At 42.1% G+C, this 20,827-nt stretch overlaps 1 protein-coding gene and 1 long non-coding RNA gene across 12 annotated transcripts in view; both read right to left on the bottom strand.

Annotated features, from left to right (window-relative positions):
• Positions 1 to 9,820, bottom strand: part of LOC133163127 (protocadherin-18-like) — a 59,497-nt gene extending 49,677 nt beyond the window's left edge. For 4 of the 11 annotated variants that reach the window (XR_009716323.1, XM_061292776.1, XM_061292766.1 and 1 more), the window contains exons 1-2: positions 6,851 to 9,818; positions 6,396 to 6,484 (exon numbers count right to left, since the gene is read on the bottom strand). Coding sequence is in view for 8 of the 11 variants with exons in the window: in XM_061292776.1 (XP_061148760.1) it covers positions 6,396 to 6,484; positions 6,851 to 9,325 (2,564 nt within the window). In the remaining 3 variants the exon portion in view is untranslated. Of the gene's footprint in view, positions 1 to 2,725; positions 2,919 to 6,395; positions 6,485 to 6,850 lie in introns of all 11 variants that reach the window. The other 7 variants (XM_061292757.1, XM_061292748.1, XR_009716325.1 and 4 more) reach the window with 6 other exon arrangements.
• The window catches only part of LOC133163184 (uncharacterized), a 268,250-nt gene that overhangs the window by 236,562 nt on the left and 10,861 nt on the right, over positions 1 to 20,827 (bottom strand). The gene's annotated exons all lie outside the window — the stretch shown is intronic.

Here is a 20,827-nt window from a genome sequence, read left to right as displayed (position 1 = left end):
AAACCAAACAGAGGTTCCACTGGTAGTCCACATTCAATGGATTATGACAGTTGTGTTGTAGGGATGGAACCTTCAAAACTGTTCAGCTCAACAGTTTAGATTCAGTTTGTCTGCGTGTGATTCATTTGCACAACTCATTTTTGTTTTCCTCCCTCATGAGCGCTATGCTGTTTGGCGCCACAACTTGTGGGTTTAGGCAGGACATGACATCTACGCCACATCCCACAATGTGGCAGCCAATCATTTTGCAGCGGGACGCATCCTGCCTCCAAAATCCTACTGCCTTTGAGGCTTCTCCTATTCAATAGACCTTTTGCAGATCTCCGGGTGGTGTGGTGCATTATGAGTAAAGGAATTTCTTCAACTACTAACTCTGAATGGGGATCAATTGAGACAGCCATGATTAGGACCATTTCAACAGCTAGAAAGTAGATTTTTCTAATTTCATCTATTTTAAACTGTCATTTGGTACTGATTTGGATGTAAACATATTACAGCTGAAATTCTGAAATTAAAGTGCATCTCGTTTGTTTCAAGGAAACACTTTTTAAAGTGCACAAAGACAATGGGACAATTCTGAACATTACAGTTATCAGTTTGTATAGACTAGGGGTGTCCAAACTTTTTGCAAGGAGGGCCAGATTTGATAAAGTGAAGGGGCCCGGGGGCCAATAGTTTTTTTGTCATTTGAAAAATAAAGACAATTGTGACAATGAAATTTGTTTTATAACAGTGTGTATTTGCATGACAATTTTGTAGTTAAAAAATGTCAAGCAAATACACATTGTTATAAAATAAATTTCATTGTCACAATTGTCTTTATTTTTCAAATGACAAAATAACCAAATATGAGTCACTCAGGCAGATGTGAACAACTCTAAAAACACAATTTCTGCCTTTCATTCATATATGAAGAGATAACATTGAACAAACTGTATGAAATACCTTAAATTTACATGAGTTTAAAATTACTTTTGCCTCATGAACATTTTAAACGGGAGTTATAAGTAATGCAAAGTTGTCTGTTATTACCGTTTTTTTCCGTGTATAGTGCGCCCCCATGTATAATACGCACCCTAAAAATGGCATGCTGATACTGGAAAAAAGCTTGTACCCATGTATAATACGCACCCAATTTTTATGAATTTTTTTAAATTTTTTATTCAACTATTATTATTATTATTTTTTTTTTAAGTCCCAATGATCGTCACACACGCAGGGAGGCAATGGGTCCCATTTTTATAGTCTTTGGTATGGTCTTAACTAGGCTGGATGTCATTTTTTTTGTTGGCGTTGATTTCTCCGACTGCCCCTAAACGCACCACCGCGCTCCGTGCGCGCACGGTAAAGAGGCGTGCGGACTGAAAAAGGCCGCTCTGTATGGGAGAGACGTTGAAGAGGAATAAAAACACCCTTGGAAACCAAAACTTGCCCCTCGTCGTGACTCGGAGCCGCAACAAATGTTTCGGATTTGTGTAGGGTACATTGTGACAGACAGCAAATGAGCAGGTGATCAAGCAAGCCTTGTCTGATACGAGATCATTGCGCTCGTATGGAGCGTGTTTGAAGTGAACAGCAGAGACGAAAGGAACAAGGCAAAGTGTTGTGAAATAAAATATTACCTGTAATACGCATTTTCTTATTTGCTGATTGTATTAAACTATCACATTCATTGTCAGTCAAGAAGAGAAGAGGACTATATTGCTGAAGCCTTCGCTGTATCAAATTGATTTTTTTTCTTCCTCCAGAGTCTTATGTTTGACACATTGACGTCAAATTGGCCCGCAGCTGCCCTATTGCCTAATTCTTCTGCCACTTCAATGACTTTCTTTCGAAATGCTACAGTATAACTTGCTCTCTTATCCATTTTGATGAAACTGCTAATTAAACCGAACTCTCGCTAATTAGTAAATAGCTGACGTGTCTTGCGCATCCGTTCTGCACAGCTGACCCATAGTGCGCATGCAGTCATACTGCTTCCGCGCATGCGCAGTCATACTGCTTCCGCATGACGTCCGGTCCGCGATGCAGATTAAAAAACAAACAATAAAAACAACACACCATCAAGGATTGCACCATCGCATCAAACGATGTGTCGTCAATTATGAATTTTACTAAGTGTGTTGGGCAGGATGGCTGAATGCGATGCGCGATTGACAACAAACAAGAAGAAAGGTGAGTTTTATTTCGGGGGAGATTTGTCATGTCTCGTCCCCAGTTTTGCTATGTGTCTAGGTTGCCATAGTTTCTGTTCGCGTCGCCCCTCTCTTCCTGTGTCACCTCAATCGATGTAACGTGTTTTGTATTTAAGTCCTGTCTGCCCCTCGCTCACCGTCGGATCATTGCATGTGTTACTGTCATGATGTCTGTTTGCTTTCTGTTCCTGTCTTTGGTAATGTCACCCTGTCTTTTTGTTCCACGACTTTGTCGGTCAGTCCTGTTGTTGGTTTTGTTGTACCATGACTTTCTTTAAAAAAAAAAAAAAAATGTTTTTTTCTTTGTACCCATGTATAATGCGCACCCCAGATTTTAGGACAATAAATTAGTTAAATTTTGCGCACTATACACGGATATAAACGGTATTAAAACTAGTGAATTTTGCTCTTGTCATTTACATTATCTTTCAGAAAAAAATAGTTTGTGTCAGGTCTAGAGGTCCATAACATCAACAGTCTTAACATGGCCACTTCGTAGCTTGCTTTAGTAATATTTATTTTTGACTCACAGTCCTGTGTGAAGAATCGCTGTTGTGATGCCAGTTCAGCTTGGACCTGCTTCACTTTATCAGCGCGGTCACTCCCTGTTAGCTGGTCGTTTGTGTTCGCATGTTCAGTCTGATAGTGTCTCTTTAAGTTGAAATCCTTAAACAAGGCAACCGTCGTGTGGTACAGGAGTCATTGGCGATGTAAGTGTGTCTCCTAACAAGAGAAATGAATGATCACATGTGTCTAACCTTTAGGACAATGTAGTATTGCTCCAAATGTTCGTTTAATTTCCTTTAGAAGTCCGTGTGCGCATGTTAGCACGATCGCAAATTAGTATCTTTCCGCTAACTCGTTAGCCTGCCCAGAACTTCTTCTTTGCTGCGGGCCAATAAAAACTGGACCGCGGGCCGCAGTTGGCCCGCGGGCCGTAGTTTGGACACCCCTGGTTTAGAGAGTAAACTACCGTTTTTTTCCGGGTATAGTGCGCCCCCATGTATAATACGCACCCTAAAAATGGCATGCTGATGCTGAAAAAAAGCCTGTACCCATGTATAATACGCACCCAATTTTTATGAATTTTTTTTTTGATTTTTTTTTTTTTTTTTTAAGTCCCAATGATCGTCACACACGCAGGGAGGCAATGGGTCCCATTTTTATAGTCTTTGGTATGGTCTTAACTAGGCTGGATGTAATCTTTTTTGTTGGCGTTGATTTCTCCGACTGCCCATAAACGCACCACCGCGCTCCGTGCGCGCACGGGAAAGAGGCGTGCGGACGTGAAAAAGGCGGCTCTGTATGGGAGAGACGTTGAAGAGGAATAAAAACACCCTTGGAAACCAAAACTTGGTGATTTCAAGTTTCATTTCGAGGGACATTTGTCACGTCTCGTCCCCAGTTTTGCTATGTGTCTAGGTTGCCATAGTTTCTGTTCGCGTCGCCCCTCTCTTCCTGTGTCACCTCAATCGATGTAACGTGTTTTGTATTTAAGTCCTGTCTGCCCCTCGCTCACCGTCGGATCATTGCACGTGTTACTGTCATGATGTCTGTTTGCTTACTGTTCCTGTCTTTGGTAATGTCCCCCTGTCTTTTTGTTCCACGACTTTGTCGGTCAGTCCTGTTGTTGGTTTTGTTTTCTAAAAAAAAATAAAAATAAAAAATTTAAAAAAAAAGTCAAAAATTTTTTGTACCCATGTATAATGCGCACCCCAGATTTTAGGACAATAAATTCGTTAAATTTTGCGCACTATACACGGAAAAAAACGGTAGTCACGAGAGCAGCAGGGAAGTTACACTTTCCCAATATATTCCATGTGGGAAATTGCCCACTCTGTCTCTATACTGTACCCCAATAAAAAACAAAAAAAAAATAGAATACACATACATCCCATTTCCTTACTAGCTGTCCATGACCCACTTCTGGGTTTCGACCCACCCGTTGAGAACCACTGCCCTAGAGACTCCAGTTTAATTTAATAAAGTAGGCTTCTTTTAGTGTTATTCCCATCTGTTAAGATGTAGCTGTTCTCATTGCTCTCCACTGAGTAAATCATTTAGAGTCGGCGTCACTTAGTGGATGTGTCCCTGTGATGGATTTTATCTGCATTTCAAATTTCTCTTTTTGCCTTGTGGGGGCGGGCTCTCTGAATTGCCATCTGCCTCTGAACAAACACATGGACACTGGCTATGGTAACTGGAACATGAATGTTGGAATGTTTAAAAAATCTACCGTTTTTTTCCGTGTATAGTGCGCAAAATTTAACGAATTTATTGTCCTAAAATCTGGGGTGCGCATTATACATGGGTACAAAAATTTTTAATTTTTTTTTTTTTAATTTTTTTTTTTTTTTTTTAGAAAACAAAACCAACAACAGGACTGACCGACAAAGTCGTGGAACAAAAAGACAGGGTGACATTACCAAAGACAGGAACAGAAAGCAAACAGACATCATGACAGTAACACATGCAATGATCCGACGGTGAGCGAGGGGCAGACAGGACTTAAATACAAAACACGTTACATCGATTGAGGTGACACAGGAAGAGAGGGGCGACGCGAACAGAAACTATGGCAACCTAGACACATAGCAAAACTGGGGACGAGACGTGACAAATGTCCCTCGAAATGAAACTTGAAATCACCAAGTTTTGGTTTCCAAGGGTGTTTTTATTCCTCTTCAACGTCTCTCCCATACAGAGCCGCCTTTTTCACGTCCGCACGCCTCTTTCCCGTGCGCGCACGGAGCGCGGTGGTGCGTTTATGGGCAGTCGGAGAAATCAACGCCAACAAAAACAATTACATCCAGCCTAGTTAAGACCATACCAAAGACTATAAAAATGGGACCCATTGCCTCCCTGCGTGTGTGACGATCATTGGGACTTAAAAAAAAATTTTTTTTCATAAAAAACAATTCATAAAAATTGGGTGCGTATTATACATGGGTACAGGCTTTTTTCCAGCATCAGCATGCCATTTTTAGGGTGCGTATTATACATGGGGGCGCACTATACACGGAAAAAAACGGTAAATGTATTGTCATTTAGTATTTGTTAATGGTTTATTTATTTTTTTAAATCCAATTTTAATCCGTAGTTTGGACACCCCTGAAATTGGAAGAGAACAGGAATAATTTATAAAGACTAAGAATGATGGCTTTGACCTTTTTCTGTCCCTCATTTATTTGGCACTTGACAAGCACAACACTTGATAGTTTTCCCATCCCCCAACTCTGTCACTCACTGAGAGGTGAAGAGGAGACGAAACCAGTTTCACGTAACTTGGGGGTGACGTTATAGCTTTGTATCACACGTTTGACAGAATTCAGAAAATGTGCTGGAATTTTAGGCCTATATTTATTATATCATTAAGGGGGAGGGGGGGCACGTGACATAAAATAATGCCGCCCCGGGCAGCCCGTTCATGTTGCCCATGCCAAAATCCGCTACTGATTATGATGTTGTAATATTGTAAAAAAAAATATCGTAAAAATAAAAAGTATGATTACTGAAATAATAATCTTGTCTCAGTTTAATGACAAATGTACTTAGTGTAAAATCTTGGATCGTGTAGTTTTACAAAAAACTGGTATATTTGCAGGAGGCCATGAGCTATTCTGGTACTGTATGACTGGCAATAATTGGATACCACGGTTGGTTGTACTTTTTCATTCATTTTTTTTTCATTCAACCACTGTTTCTTGCTTTAGTGACGATCGTATTCATCTCAAATATGCAGAATGCCTCACTCTTTGTGTAGTACCACAGGCTTTTATTTTTATTTTTTATAAGTTGTGGTCTGTGTGGTGGTATTAAGGTGTGAATTGGGTCACTTAATTTGCCATTGAAGGTCAACGTCAAAAATGCACCACCCACCCTAGACATACAAATTAAGTTCAATCTTATTAGCAATTCTAGCTGGGTTTGGGAAAAGGGCAGCTACACCCTGAACTGGTCACCAAGCGTTCATAGGACACATGAAGACAAAGCCCTCACACGCACATTTACACTATTGATGGTGGAATAAAAAAGTAGGAATAGTATTTTTGTTCAAATATGCATACAGAATACAATTATTATTGTTGCGTACGCTACAAAAATCGGTATATTCTACAATAATCAACACATAAGAAACTAACAAGGTCACCACTGTAAAAGTGTGCCCCCAAATCTCCATTCTAATTTAGTAGGTATTACCTGTAGCTCCTAGTGTATTTGTTGCCTCTGAAACTTGGCCGTGGCTGGTACTGGCCCTGATGGAGCATGGACAGAAGCTGTGAAACTTGCTACAATTCCAAAAGAACAAACAGGGGACAGACAAAACAGAAAAAAACAAAAAAGGAAAAAATGAAGAGAGGGACAAAGGAATGGAGTCAAACAAGCAAGACTACAAGACAATGTTAAATGAAGGTGTGGAATAAGGGGTTGGGGGCATGACTTACTGAATGGAGGTAATAGAATGTGGGCAGCAAAAAGACATTCTTAACATGCACTTAAGACATAAAATGAGATATCAAATTTGGTTTATGAACCAAATATTTCTGTGTCTCTTTTAATAAACGACAAATGGTGGCAACAAAGCTGCATTTTAGTATTACTTCACCACGGAAAAATGAGTGCTACCAAATCAGAATATAAAACTCACGTCTTACCTCAACAGGAGGTGTTGTGTGGGCCAACTCCAGGGTGAAATTCTCTGGCATGTGGTTAGAGGAAATGGTGACAAGACTGTTAAGTGACTGGCGGCTGTGATGGCTCTGCCTGCTACCTAGCGTGCCCCTCTCAGGCATGGGTGAGGCTGACGGGGAGTGTGGGTGGGACTGGACAGGAAGAATTCCATTCACAGTTGGGACCAGGGTAATATCTGCCTTGTGTATGTGCCTCGTTGGCTTCTTCTGATAGCTGTTTTCTGCCACACGACAACTGTAGTTGTGCTTTGGGTCTTTCTTTTCTTGGGTGCAACGAGTTATTGCAAACTTCACCAATACAATAAGCAGCAGAGCGCAAACTGCCACGAGAGATACGATGATGTGAGAGAGATCATGAGAGGTGTGGCTGGAGCCAGTGGGAAAGAGAGGGGGGAGGAGGTCCATATTTTCCTGCAGAGTAATTTTGAGGAGGGCCCCAGCAGTGAGTTGATTGGTACCTCTATCCTCTACTACAAGCCTGACCTCCATCACGTACCTTGCCACTTGTTCTAAGCTCGCATTGGTCCTGAGCTCACATCGGCCAGCATCCATCATAAACAGACCTTCTTCATTTCCACTAACAATGGAGCAACTCACCTCTCCATTGGCACCAGAATCGCTGTCTGTGACTTTAAGCGCTGTGATCAACTCACCAGGAGATGCATACTTCCACACTGAAAGTTCAGCCGTGTGATTCTGGAGGGAGGGTGCGTGGATGATAGGTGGATTGTCATTTTCATCCAAAACTGTAAGAAGGACAGTGGTATTGGCTGAAAGTGAAGGATTTCCACCATCACGTGCCTGGATGGTGAAAGTAATATGACTGACATCTTCATGGTCAAAGGTCCTCAGGGCGTAAATGGCACCATTTGAGGGATCAATGGTTACATACGTAGAAATTGAGCTTCCCTGTACCTGAGCATCAATTATGGCATAGGTAACCTGGCCATTGGTGCCAAGATCTGCATCCAACGCCACCACTGTCATCAGGTATGCTCCGGGCGAGTTGTTCTCAGATTTGAAGACCTCATAGCGATACTTCTCAAAATGAGGAGGATTGTCATTTTCATCCAGCACCTGAACAGTAAAATGTTTGATAGTGGAGAGGCTTGGGGAGCCTCGGTCCTCCGCTATGACTGTGAGGCTATACTCGGACCTCTTTTCTCTGTCTAATGAAATATTGGTAAGGATCATGTAGTTCTTTTCATATGTTTTCTGGAGTCTGAAGTGACCTTGGCCATGAAGCCTGCACTCCACTTCACCATTCAGCCCTGAGTCACTGTCATCAATACGCACCAAAGCAATGAAAGTGTCGACAGGTGCACCCTCTGAAATGTAAGCCACCTCCTCTTTGCCTGGAGTCATCAAGTTAATGTTTATCTCTGGCTTGTTATCATTTACATCCACCACTTTCACAACAATTTTGCAAAGCCCCGGAATGGAGTTCGGGCCTAAATCCTGAGCCTGGACATCAAGCTCATAGGACAAAGTCGATTCGTAGTCCACCTTTTTAATAAGTGTAATATGTCCATTCTCTGGATTTATATTAAACATTTCTAAGATTTTTGGTGAGATGTGACTGCTGAAAGAGTACCCAATTTTTCCATTAGTACCCTCGTCTGGATCTGTAGCATTTAAATCAATAAGAAGAGTCCCAAGCGGATCATTTTCCAGCAAATTAATAACATACGCCGGCTCTTCGAATGCTGGACTGTTGTCATTAGAATCAGCGATGCTAATTTTCAGCAATGTGGAGCCAGATTTAGGGGGTACACCATTATCGGAAGCAGTGAGCTGCAACTGGTAGCTGGACTGCACCTCCCTGTCCAAATCTCGCATCACCACCAGCTCGACGTACTTAGCCCCATCTGTCCTGGTCTTGATGTCTATTTTAAAAAAGTTGTTTGGACTGAGGAAGTAGGTGTGCAGGGAATTATGCCCAACGTCTGCATCCGAGGCACCGTCCAGTGGGATCCGCGTCCCCACGGACGCACTTTCGGAGATCTCAATGGGGACAATGGCACGGGAGAAATGCGGGGAATTGTCGTTTATGTCCAACACTTGCACTGCCACGTGGAATAGCTGCAGATATTCCGTCGGCAGTGTAACCACGTCAAATTCAATTGAACAGTTCAGATTTTTCTCACATAGCTTCTCACGGTCGATTTTGGAGGCAATGCTGATCTCTCCGTCTTCCTCTCGCACAGACAGGAACGCTGTGCTCCCCCGCTGCATGGCACGGAAGCGAAAGGACACGGAGCTTGGTAGTTTGGATAGAACTTCAGCAACATCATCCTTTAGGCGCGCGATCACAGTCCCCACTCGTTGTTCTTCATAAACTTGATATTTTAAAGTCTTGCAGCTGACCGAGTTCAAAACCGCGATCAAAATAAATACTTGGAGTTGAGCAGAAGGGATCATATTACCTTTGGCACCCATTTTAGTGCGTCAATGACTTAATCCACAGAGGCGGGTGAACAACGAAGAAAATAAATCCTTTTCCCAATTTAAAATTGGAACATGTTTAAAATCCCCGTCCGTCGTTCACCATCCGCTAAAACTCCGCCGTTTAAGAATATGTTTTAAAATGCGACAGCGTATGCGTATCCTCATGCCGTCTTCGCCAGTGGTTTGAGTGGGAGTGAATTGGACAAAAAGAAGCACAATGAAAGAGGGCGAGTCCGTGCGTGTGGGTGATCGCGTACGCGAGCGAGCCTTCATCCTGGTCAGTTACCGACCCCCCCAAACTAAAACTTATACAAAGAAAGCGCAGGTTCCTCCTTCTCACGTACACACACCACGTAATTAAAAGTGTGCCACAACAATGGGTTGGAGGAAGAATTACGTTTTCCGTGCGCAGCCACGTATCAGACAAACCTGCGCACGTTTACAGTGTTGGTTTGGTTATTCACGACGTGTGACAATTGAGCTCCTTTCTTTATGTGCCTCCTCCAGAATCAGGCTGCTCTATCTATTATGCGTTCTTCTTCTAAAACCACATGGGGGGGGGGGGGGGCACATTGATATGTCACTCAGTGTATGTTATAACAAAGTATTAAACAATTCTGCTATACTTAAAGATAAACCACAACCGTTTTTAAGCCTGGATATGACGGTGCCACTAATGGTGTCTTGTGAGGTGGCTGTTGTGGGTTAAAACTGAAGAACAAGGAAAGGATTCAAGACTACTTGAACCACCCAAATACTTTAATGCAGGGGTCACCAAACTACGGCCCGCGGGCCGGATACGGCCCACGGGACCGTTTAATCCGGCCCGCCAACCCTGAACAAATTGTATTATTAAACTTTTTTTTGGGTCATTTTGCCTGCAATGACTGCGTTTCCCCAGTAGATGGGGAAGCGCTCGCCTGCGCATTTACTACCGGAAGCCGTGTTAGAAAGCTCGGTGCACACTCACAAGTGCGTGTATGGACATGGCGCACTCGCGCTCTATTTGTATCAGTCCCGAATTTAGAGCGTGGGCTGTGACGACAGCATTCTTGTAATTCGCGCGCTGAGCTTTCAGACGCAGTTTTGCGCTAAAGCCACCCACAAACCTTCCCCTGGAATCCTTCCATTAAAATGAGTCGCCCAAGGAAAAGCAAGGTGGACACAGTGGAGAGCGTTTAAAAGAGAGTGGCCAATTTGGCTCGACGTACGCGACGTGACGTTCAGCCACATGAACGTCAACATCAACCCGTCACAGATCGAGGTAAACGGACCAACACCTCGGATCTTGCCTAAGAATTGCCACAACAAATTTTACTCAAGACTATGACGCACTAGCAAACTTTAACAAAAAAGACAGCGGTGTCTACAAGCCTACTGGAATTTACAAAAGGATTATAAGGAAGGAACACAAGAACTTTAAGAGACTGCTCATATACGTCAGAGAGATTCTGCTCTGACACCTGAGCTGAACTTTTATCTGTTAAGATTGTGCATGGCACAACAGAAAATTAATGTTCCATGTTTTTTTTTCTATGAAGAACCCAGAGAGAGTTATTTAGTTATTATTTATTTCCTGTTTTTTCTGTGAAGAACTCAGAGAGGGTTATTTAGTTATTATTTATTTCATTTATAGTGTTATTATTTGTTTCCTGACTTTTTTTCTGTAAAGAACCTGGAAAGGGTTATTAAATAACCGTTATTTGGTTATGTGTGGCTTTCTGGAAAACAATACATTTTTTAAGCTCCCCTACGATCGTCAAACTTTTTCTGTTACAAACAGACACCGGCCCCCCATCAGAGAAGGGAAAGGTTATGTGGCCCTCACAGGAAAAAGTTTGGGGACCCCTGCTTTAATGGATCACATTTTGCAGATACTTCTGTGCAATTCTGGAATCGTTTCACCAATTTTATTAACATTGCAAGTTTTATTTTCACTGAATGCCGTTATGCATTATTCACAGAAATAATGTGCTGTATATGTCTTTGCTGTCATGATCTGTTTTCACACTGGCGTCCTTGTAAAAGTTACACACAATTAAGGTCCATTTCCCTAATGCAGAAGTTACCAGAGCGGCCATATGTGAGAGTGCATTGCTGCTCCTTGCAATGAGACAATTAGTTGCATGGTGATTGGCGACAATTGCTTTCAACCCAAGGGGCACGGGCAGTGAGTTTGATTATATGTTCATCTTACACGCGAGCATTCTGCCTCTGTCGGAAGAATCAAACGCTGACTTTAAATCCTCATTCCACATTGGTACCTTACAGTGAGGACAGTTATGCGTTAAATCAGGGGTCACCAAACTACGGCCCGCGGGCCGGATACGGCCCGCGGGACCGTTTAATCTGGCCCGCCAAATAAATAACCGTTATTTGGTTATGTGTGGCTTTCTGGAAAACAATAATTTTTTTAAGCTCCCCTACGATCGTCACACTTTTTCTGTTACAAACTCCCACCGGCCCGCCATCAGAGAAGGGAAAGGTTATGTGGCCCTCACAGGAAAAAGTTTGGGGACCCCTGCGTTAAATGGTGAACAATCGGATTCATTAGCAAACTTGGAACCGTATTAAAACCAAACAGAATTAAACAGCCACAGAAAACAGGTTTTGGAAACATATATACATCTCTGCAAAAATAAATAAAGCAAAACATTTAAATCTAATTTGTTACCATATCTGCTTTTACAATGTTCCTTTGACAAAATAGAGATGCCATTAAATATATTGTGGTGGTCACGGTATTGTTGCTAAGTTACCCACACAGCTGACCCCAGTGTGCTTTTTTCACAATCCCTCTCTTGTGGTCATACATTATGGAGGCAGACATCCTCCAACCAAATTACCATCCTGCAAACTCAGTTGTGTTCAGCCAGCAACTGGCCACATAGCTTTATGAGCAAGCCATCTGGTCCGAGCTTCAGACAGCCCAAAAATCACAATTACCATGCATTCAGCAAATCATGAAGGCTCTCAAGAGACCAAAGAAAGAAAAAAAATCACGTCTGATAAAATCTGCTCTAATCCAGTGATGCAATGGAATTTTGTAAATACAATATGCAAATCAAATCTTAGGTACCACATATTCTGATCAGGGTTGCCCGTCCGTAACAGACAGCAATCATTAAAGCATTCTGTGGCTTATAATGTCACTTCTGATTTGTTTTTTTTTTGCTATATATTAGTCAGTGATTAAAATCAGAGAAGAAAAAAAAAATTATTCAACATGTTAATCTCTGTGTTATAGTATCCAATCAATGTAACAATCATATTCGGAGAGATTTGCTTTCCAAAATCATGCTTTCGAAATTGCCCTAGACCAGTGGTGCTGTTCTGTTTTCACCTTGTTGCCCGCAGTTTCCGAATGTGGCAAAGTTTCAACCCACCTTATTAAAAGTTAAGAGGGTTTAAATATAGTCTCTGAAAACATAACCCTATACGGTAATTTTAAGGGTTTGGTGTACCGCCAAAAACACGTTGCTAGCCATGACGTCTGCCAGCCAGTGGCTCTGGATGTTTATGAGACTGTATTTGTTTAGAGTAGGGGTGTCCAAACTTTTTGCAAGGAGGGCCAGATTTGATAAAGTGAAGGGGCCCGGGGGCCAATAGTTTTTTTGTCATTTGAAAAATAAAGACAATTGTGACAATGAAATTTGTTTTATAACAGTGTGTATTTGCATGACATTTTTGTAGTTAAAAAATTTGACAGGAGCATATTGTATTTACAAATATTCTAAGAACATATTTACAGTATGTACCCTTCTACCATGTTATAAAAAAATTATAATAATAAAAGTTGTTCTAAAAACATATTTACAGTTTGTGTTAAGAATTCTCCATGTTATTTATGTTATTCAGCCATGCTTTGATTTGAGGTAGGGTGATTTATTTTGAAGGCCGTTTTCAGGCGATACCACTTCCTTTTTTACGTTCTTGTACATATGTCGGTTACAGTGGTACAGGAGTCATTGGCGATGTAAGTGTGTCTCCTAACAAGAGAAATGAATGATCACATGTGTCTAACCTTTAGGACAATGTAGTATTGCTCCAAATGTTCGTTTAATTTCCTTTAGAGGTCCGTTTGGGCGTGTTAGCACGATCGAATTAGCAACTTGTTAGCCTGCTCAGAACTTCTTCTTTGCTGCGGGCCAATAAAAACTGGACCGTAGTTTGGACACCCCTGGTTTAGAGAGTAAACTAGTCACGAGAGCAGCAGGGAAGTTACACTTCTCCCTTTCCCAATATATTCCATGTGGGAAATTGCCCACTCTGTCTCTATACTGTACCACCCCAAAAAAAAACCACAATAGAATAAACATACATCCCATTTCCTTACTAGCTGTCCATGACCCACTTCTGGGTTTCGACCCACCCGTTGAGAACCACTGCCCTAGAGACTCCAGTTTAATTTGATAAAGTAAGCTTCTTTTAGTGTTATTCCCATCTGTTAAGATGTAGCTGTTCTCATTGCTCTCCACTGAGTATATCATTTAGAGTCGGCGTCACTTAGTGGATGTGTCCCTGTGATGGATTTTATCTGCATTTCAAATTTCTCTTTTTGCCTTGTGGGGGCGGGCTCTCTGAATTGCCATCTGCCTTTGAACAAACACATGGACACTGGCTATGGTAACTGGAACATGAATGTTGGAATGTTTAAAAAATCTAAATGTATTGTCATTTAGTATTTGTTAATGGTTTATTTATTTGTTTAAATCCAATTTTGGAAAAAATGCTTTTGAAAAAACTGCTTATATTGACAAGTCATCATTTGATTAGGACTTAAAATATTTCAAATAAATTGAACAAAAACAATGTTCACTAAATAGATTAATTCAAGCATGTATGCTTGTATGTAATAATGCAGTGTTTATTGCGAATGTCAAATTTAACGTGTTGAGCAGACTTGTTAGTTTTGTGTTGCCTTGTATCGAAATTGTGGCGAAGACAAAGTGGGTGATGGGGATGTTATGCTCTTAGGGATCATAAAAATACAAAGAGGAGCTCCAGGGGATTGTGGGGGTGCTGAATGAAGGGCTCAACAACTTTGTCATTGAAATGAAGCAGGAGATCTTGATGACAAAGGACGCATAGCAGGTGGAGAGGCGGCACGGAGACCCCACAAACACCCACCCTTGGAGAATTTGTCCGGACGTGGATGACATGAATGGAGTCTGGAACTCCTACTGGAATTTGCAAACAGTGTGGTAACTGTACATTTTGAGAAAAGCGTAGAAGGAGTAGGAAAAGTATTGTCTTCACTGATACTGAAAGTCAGATATTTTGCACATCTTTATTGCTTCAGTAGGCAGGGGCTGAGCAAGTACGCTGTGTGGATTGTAAAGGCATGTGAGCGTTTGGCACTGTCTAATTGCCATTCTGTTATCTCGTGTGAGAAGAGAAGGAATGTAAGGTGCTCAATGGAGCATGGTAAGTGAAATGATAATGACCCAGCGGCACACTGGCCTAAACGTTGACGAAACCGGATTCCGCATGTCTGCCGGCCGTCCATATTTTGGCGCATCACCGGATGGGCTGCTCTCGTGTGACTGCTGTGGCAAAGGGTGCCTCGAAATTAAGTGTCCCTTCTGCATCAAAGATAAAGGAGTGGAAGAGGTTGCTGGCGAGTCCAAGGCGTTCTGTTTGGAGCAGAAATCGAACGGCAATTACGTGCTACGTGAAGACCACCAGTATTATTACCAAGTACAATCAGAACTGTATTGTACTGGCAGGAAGTACTGTGACTTTGTCATATGGAAGGAGAATCTACTGTTTATTCAGTGCATCATTCCTGATGATTCCTTCCTGGCAAACGAACTGGCCAAGATGGACAATTTCTATCTCCGTTGTATTATGCCAGAGCTATTAGCTAAAGTGTACACGGTAGGCCAATCTGTTGCTACCACTGCGTACGCTTCGGAAGAGTCTGTTTGCTACTGCCGTAACCCTCCCACTGAGGATATGTTGGTTTGTAAATCCGAGAACTGGTATTGGAATTCTTTCCTGGTATTTATTACAGAAAATATATGGATGCAAGATCATTACTCAAATGGTACAATTGGGTCGGATAAATTTGTAAGTGCGCATGACACTTGTACAATTTTATCTAATGTAGTGAAACCACTGTCATCAGATGACAATAAAGAGATGGGTATGATATTTTCCATCATGGTATACTTTTGTCTTGCGAGTCCAATAACTCTCTCTACATGGATATGGACAGCAGCTAATCCTCTGGTGCCCTCAACATCTAGTGGATTAAGCTGTTTTTTACCTTTAGTAAAAGCTGGTTTCTTGAGGTTGGCCTGGTGCAAACCAATAGAATCCCCTGTCAGCCAAGATCAGATCGCCTGGCAGTAGATTGGTCAGAAAATCGCTTTGTTCGACAACAAACTTGTCACTGGCACGACCACCCCAGCCCTTGGAGATAAACGATATGGTACCTTGTGGAGTAATGCCAATCAGATATTTGAGACTTGTAGTTTGAATAAGTTTGGGCCCTGGCTTTCAGATCACTCGGCCGCTCGATGAATATCTCGAAACAATCAATGACGCATGCACACTTGCTGAATTTAGAACAAAAGGACATTAGTAAACTCAGTCTAAGGTGCTCACGCTCAGGCCAAACCACTAGGGTTGGAACCAGTATACTATGCATGACATGGATTACATTTCTGAAACTCCTGGAAATACTAGCAGTGGAAACATCATATGTGTAAGCCAAGTACTGAAGGCACAGATTCAGCCTCAGTCTGAGTAATGTCACAAGAAATTGACTAAAAAGACTCAACTTCATATTTTGACTAAGATGAGGTGCAATAAAATTAAACGTTGTCATCATAATCATGTATGATGGCAGACCAGTCAAAAACATTACTTTGTCATCATTACCCTTGAAAGATTCTTCATTCCATGTACAGCGTTTCAAACTGTCCTTCAGTTCATCAAGTTCTGCACGCAGATTTTTACACTCTGCAGTGAGGGAATCCATTGATTCCCCAGTGATATCCGTCTGTGTGGCAGTAGTCACCATGCCTTCTTTTTGAATCTCAGCGTGCACCACATCTTCACCAGCGGGTAGTTGATCATTTTCACAAGAGACAGACTGGGAAATATTGACAAGTGCTGCTGCTGCTGCCAATGCCCTTGAGATTTTGTCTTCTCTCAAAGATCTTCAATGAACATTTGAGTTTTCGTTTGTGAGGTGACTGGGTATGCTCAGATATACTTGGGACATAGTCTGGGGATAGTGGATCTTCGCTTTTTGCACCTGAAACAATTAAACAATCACATTATTTATGACTACCATAAATAATTAAGCACGTTGTTGAAGGGGATATACCCAGTTCAATTTGTTTCGTAATGGCATTTCATAACTTGACATATTAAAAAACTGAATAGAGTGAAATCATTCAGATACTGTACCTGTCTGTTCAAGTTGCTACCATTTTCATTTTTTGTTTATTTTTGCATGATGCCTCATCTGATTGGCTTGAAAACTTAACCAATAAAAATTTTAACCTTGTGCCAATGGCTTGAAAACTTTATCAATGTAGATTTTACCTTGTGTCAAATGAAGTAACAAAAAGCCTCTTGTTCAAAAATGATTCAAAAAACTGTTTCACAAGGTTCATAATTTTTTTTTTGAAATTTCCTAATGCATTCATTCACTCATGAGAATTAATTGTTCAATTCCAATATGAAGTTCAATATTTACATTGATAAAGTTTTCAAGCCAATCAGATGAAGCATCATGAAAAAATAAACAAAAAATAAAAACGGAGGGGGGGGGTGAACTGAAGAAATCATCCCATTCCCTGCCTTGCTGCTCTTGCTGCCTTTCTAAAAACGCACCCAGCATTTTCAAAAATCATATTTGGATCATCCCATATTGTATTATTTAACATTTTGTGAAACAAATCAGGGGTGAATAGTTTGTTTACATACCTGATATGAAGTGCTCATTGCATATCCTTGTGTAAATCGTAGGTTTCCATCGTTCACGACGAATCGCCGCGATCCATTTATCGCGTTTTTCGATGTTTGCCGGAAATCTATAGAAGCTAAGATTTGGTTTATCGCCTCGTCTATTGCTACATCCAACAGCACAGCAGGTTTCTGGCATTTTCAGGCTCAAATAGCAGCAGATGTAACAAGAAAGCGTTGACCGGCACTGAAATGTTGACCGGCAAGATGGGCGCCAAGCTAGGCTGATGACGTCAGCTGCAAAGCCTCTATTCCAGCTACGGAGGTGAAAGAGAGCTCCGTAGAGTAGGACCGGGGGTGCGTAAAAGCCATGTCCGAGCCCCATCTACCGTCCCCGGACAGCCAGCCAGCCGAGCGCCGGCCCCGACTTCCATCCACGGTGGTGAAAGAGAGCTCCGTAGAGTAGGACCGGGCGTGCGTAAAAGCCAGAATAGTTTTTCAAACCTTCTGTGTCACTCCAAATCATTAAATCCTTCAAACTCGTTGTCCTTCGTGTCACTTACAAACAAAGCCGCTCATGATGCCGGTAGTAGTGGGGCCCTTCGTCATCCCGTGATCAAATCTTTGTCCTTTATGTAAACAACCGCCGCACCGCTGATGTCACTTGAATTTCAAATTACAGTAATCCCTTGCTACATCGCGGTTCGTTCATCGCGGTTTCACTTTTTTTTTTTGAATTTTGAAAATTTTTGAAAAAATTCACATATAAGTCGCTCCTCAGTATAAGTCGCCCCCCCACCCAAACTATGAAAGAAAACGCAACTTATAGTCCGAAAAATACGGTAGAACAATTCGTTTAGACATGTAGAATCAACAAACATATTGGAAATAGTTGTAGAAGAAGAAGCTGCAGCAACTTTTATGTCAACCAATCTATTTCTACTTTAAACGTTTGTGTCATTTTGCATATTTTTTTATGTTTTCCTAGAGATAGAAAGTGTACAGCAAAAGTCAAGAACGCTTTTGATAATAGAGCGAAACAATTGCTCATCAGTTTCAGAAGGTATAGGTTTTCAAATGTTAGTATGCGTTACTTGGACAAAAGAACTATGAAACCAATAGCTTGAAGAACTGTAAATGGTAGAAAATATGGTGTTGGTGGCCCCTATCCAGTTATAACAGCATTCAGTCTGATGGGAAGGCATTCAACAATTTTGCAACCCTCTTTGGAACGTGTGTGTCACGACTCGCCCCAATCATGTCCATATTGTGATAGTGTCTGTCCGTCGGTTTGTGTGCTAGCCCCTCCCCTCCTGTGTTCCAATGATCAGTGTGATCATTCTCACCTGCTTCTCATTTCCAGTCTTGTATTTAAGTCCTGTCTCCGTGTCACTCCCCTGTCGGTTCATTGCTAATGTCACCCGGTCCCTTTGTCTCACATCTCGTTCAGTTTCTGTTGTTGGTTTGGTCCGTCCCTGTCCGCGCCCAGTGTTCCTGTTCCTGTCGTTTGGTTTTCCTCGGTCTGTCTGGAGGCTCACGGTCAGATTTTATCCTTGCCCAAGTATCCAAGTGTCCAAGTGGACTTCTGTCTGTTTGCTGGCCGTGAGTCTCTATCCTGTCTGTGTCTTCGTTTCCCCACCTGACTCCCTTCCAACTCCCTTTCCCTTCAATAAACCCTGGTCCAAGCTGCACTTGGTCGCCCTGCTCCATCTTTCACTCCCGATCCTGACAGAATGAACCGACCCACACAGCGACCAGCGCTTGGACCCCCCTCCACCACCAGTCCAGGCGGCGTGGATCCAGCGGCCGTCACCCCGCCGGTCTTCGGAGGCGTGTGCAGTGCGGCTGCCTCCCCGATCCCTCCCGCCCCTTCTTGGACAGTTTTGGGTTGTTGGGTTTTTTTTCTCTTTTTTTGGGACGTCAGGGGCCGTCCCTTGTGGGGGGGGGGGGGGGGGGGGGTTCTGTCACGACTCGCCCCAATCATGTCCATATTGTGATAGTGTCTGTCCGTGTGTCTGTGTGCTCGCCCCTCCCCTCCTGTGTTCCAATGATCAGTGTGATCATTCTCACCTGCCTCTCATTTCCAGTCTTGTATTTAAGTCCTGTCTCCGTGTCACTCCCCTGTCGGTTCATTGCTAATGTCCCCCGGTCCCTTTGTCTCACATCTCGTTCAGTTTCTGTTGTTGGTTTGGACCGTCCCTGTCCGCGCCCAGTGTTCCTGTTCCTGTCGTTTGGTTTTCCTCGGTCTGTCTGGAGGCTCACGGTCAGATTTTATCCTTGCCCAAGTATCCAAGTGTCCAATTGGACTTCTGTCTGTTTGCTGGCCGTGAGTCTCTATCCCGTCTGTGTCTTCGTTTCCCCACCTGACTCCCTTCCAACTCCCTTTTCCTTCAATAAACCCTGGTCCAAGCTGCACTTGGTCGCCCTGCTCCATCTTTCACTCCCGATCCTGACAGTATGCATTATTTTTGTGTGCCTTTATATGCTACTTCACACAGAACTTTTGTGAAGTTAAACAGTATTGAACATAGCTGAACAAATAAGGACCTAAATAGTCTTTTCAGACTTTTAGGACTTTTCAGAATAGATACCCTAAAAGCAGACAGAAAGACTTTAAATAGTCCACAAAATTACTGGTATACTTCATTGACCACACATAGTGTATGCACAACATAATTGTGTCATATAATGTGATGGTTCTTCCTCTCGGTTTTATTATACAGTGCCTTGCGAAAGTATTCGGCCCCTTTGAACCTTTCAACATTTCGCGACATTTCAGGCTTCAAACAAAGATGAAGACTGCTTTCCAAAAACGCTCTCCATCCACCCTCACTGAGCTCGAGCTGTTTTGCAAGGAAGAATGGGCAAGAATTCCAGTCTCTAGATGTGCAAAACTGATAGAGACATACCCCAAGCGACTTGCAGCTGTAATTGCAGCAAAAGGTGGCGGCTACAAAGTATTAGCGCAAGGGGGCCGAATAATATTGCGCGCCCCACTTTTCAATTTTTTATTCGTTAAAAAAGTTTAAATTATCCAATAAATTTCGTTCTACTTCACAATTGTGTCCCACTTGTTGATTCTTGACAAAAAATTAAAATTTTATATATTTTTGTTTGAAGCCTGAAATGTGACGAAATGTTGAAAGGTTCAAGGGGGCCAAATACTTTCCCAAGGCACTGTATTTGTGTGGACACAAGGGAGAAAAGGATAATTGGGCTCAAACTACTTTTGTGACTCCATTCACATTTAAAGCCATTGAGAGCTCTTTCATTCTGTACTGATGCCTCTAAGGTACCTGTATTGTTATGTACTGTGTTCTCCCATCATTTTACTTGTTGAATTTCCATGAGCATAAAAGGTAGCTTCCAGGTGCACTGTTTCACCTTAAAGAGCACCTTTCACAAAGCACAGTTAAGATGCAGGGTTTTTCCCAACAATTGAAATTAAAACTTACTTCAATATATTTACAAGCCACTATTTTCTCAAGCTTTCTTCAAACCCAATCTTTGTCTTATATTATTTATACTGTAGTAACAGAATGGGTCTCTTGTGTACATTTAAGCTACGGC

This window comes from Syngnathus typhle, linkage group LG1 (genome assembly GCF_033458585.1).
Source record: "Syngnathus typhle isolate RoL2023-S1 ecotype Sweden linkage group LG1, RoL_Styp_1.0, whole genome shotgun sequence".
Taxonomy (NCBI): domain Eukaryota; kingdom Metazoa; phylum Chordata; class Actinopteri; order Syngnathiformes; family Syngnathidae; genus Syngnathus; species Syngnathus typhle.
The sequence above is the reverse complement of the archived record's forward strand: the minus strand, read 5'-3'. Positions and strand labels throughout refer to the sequence as shown.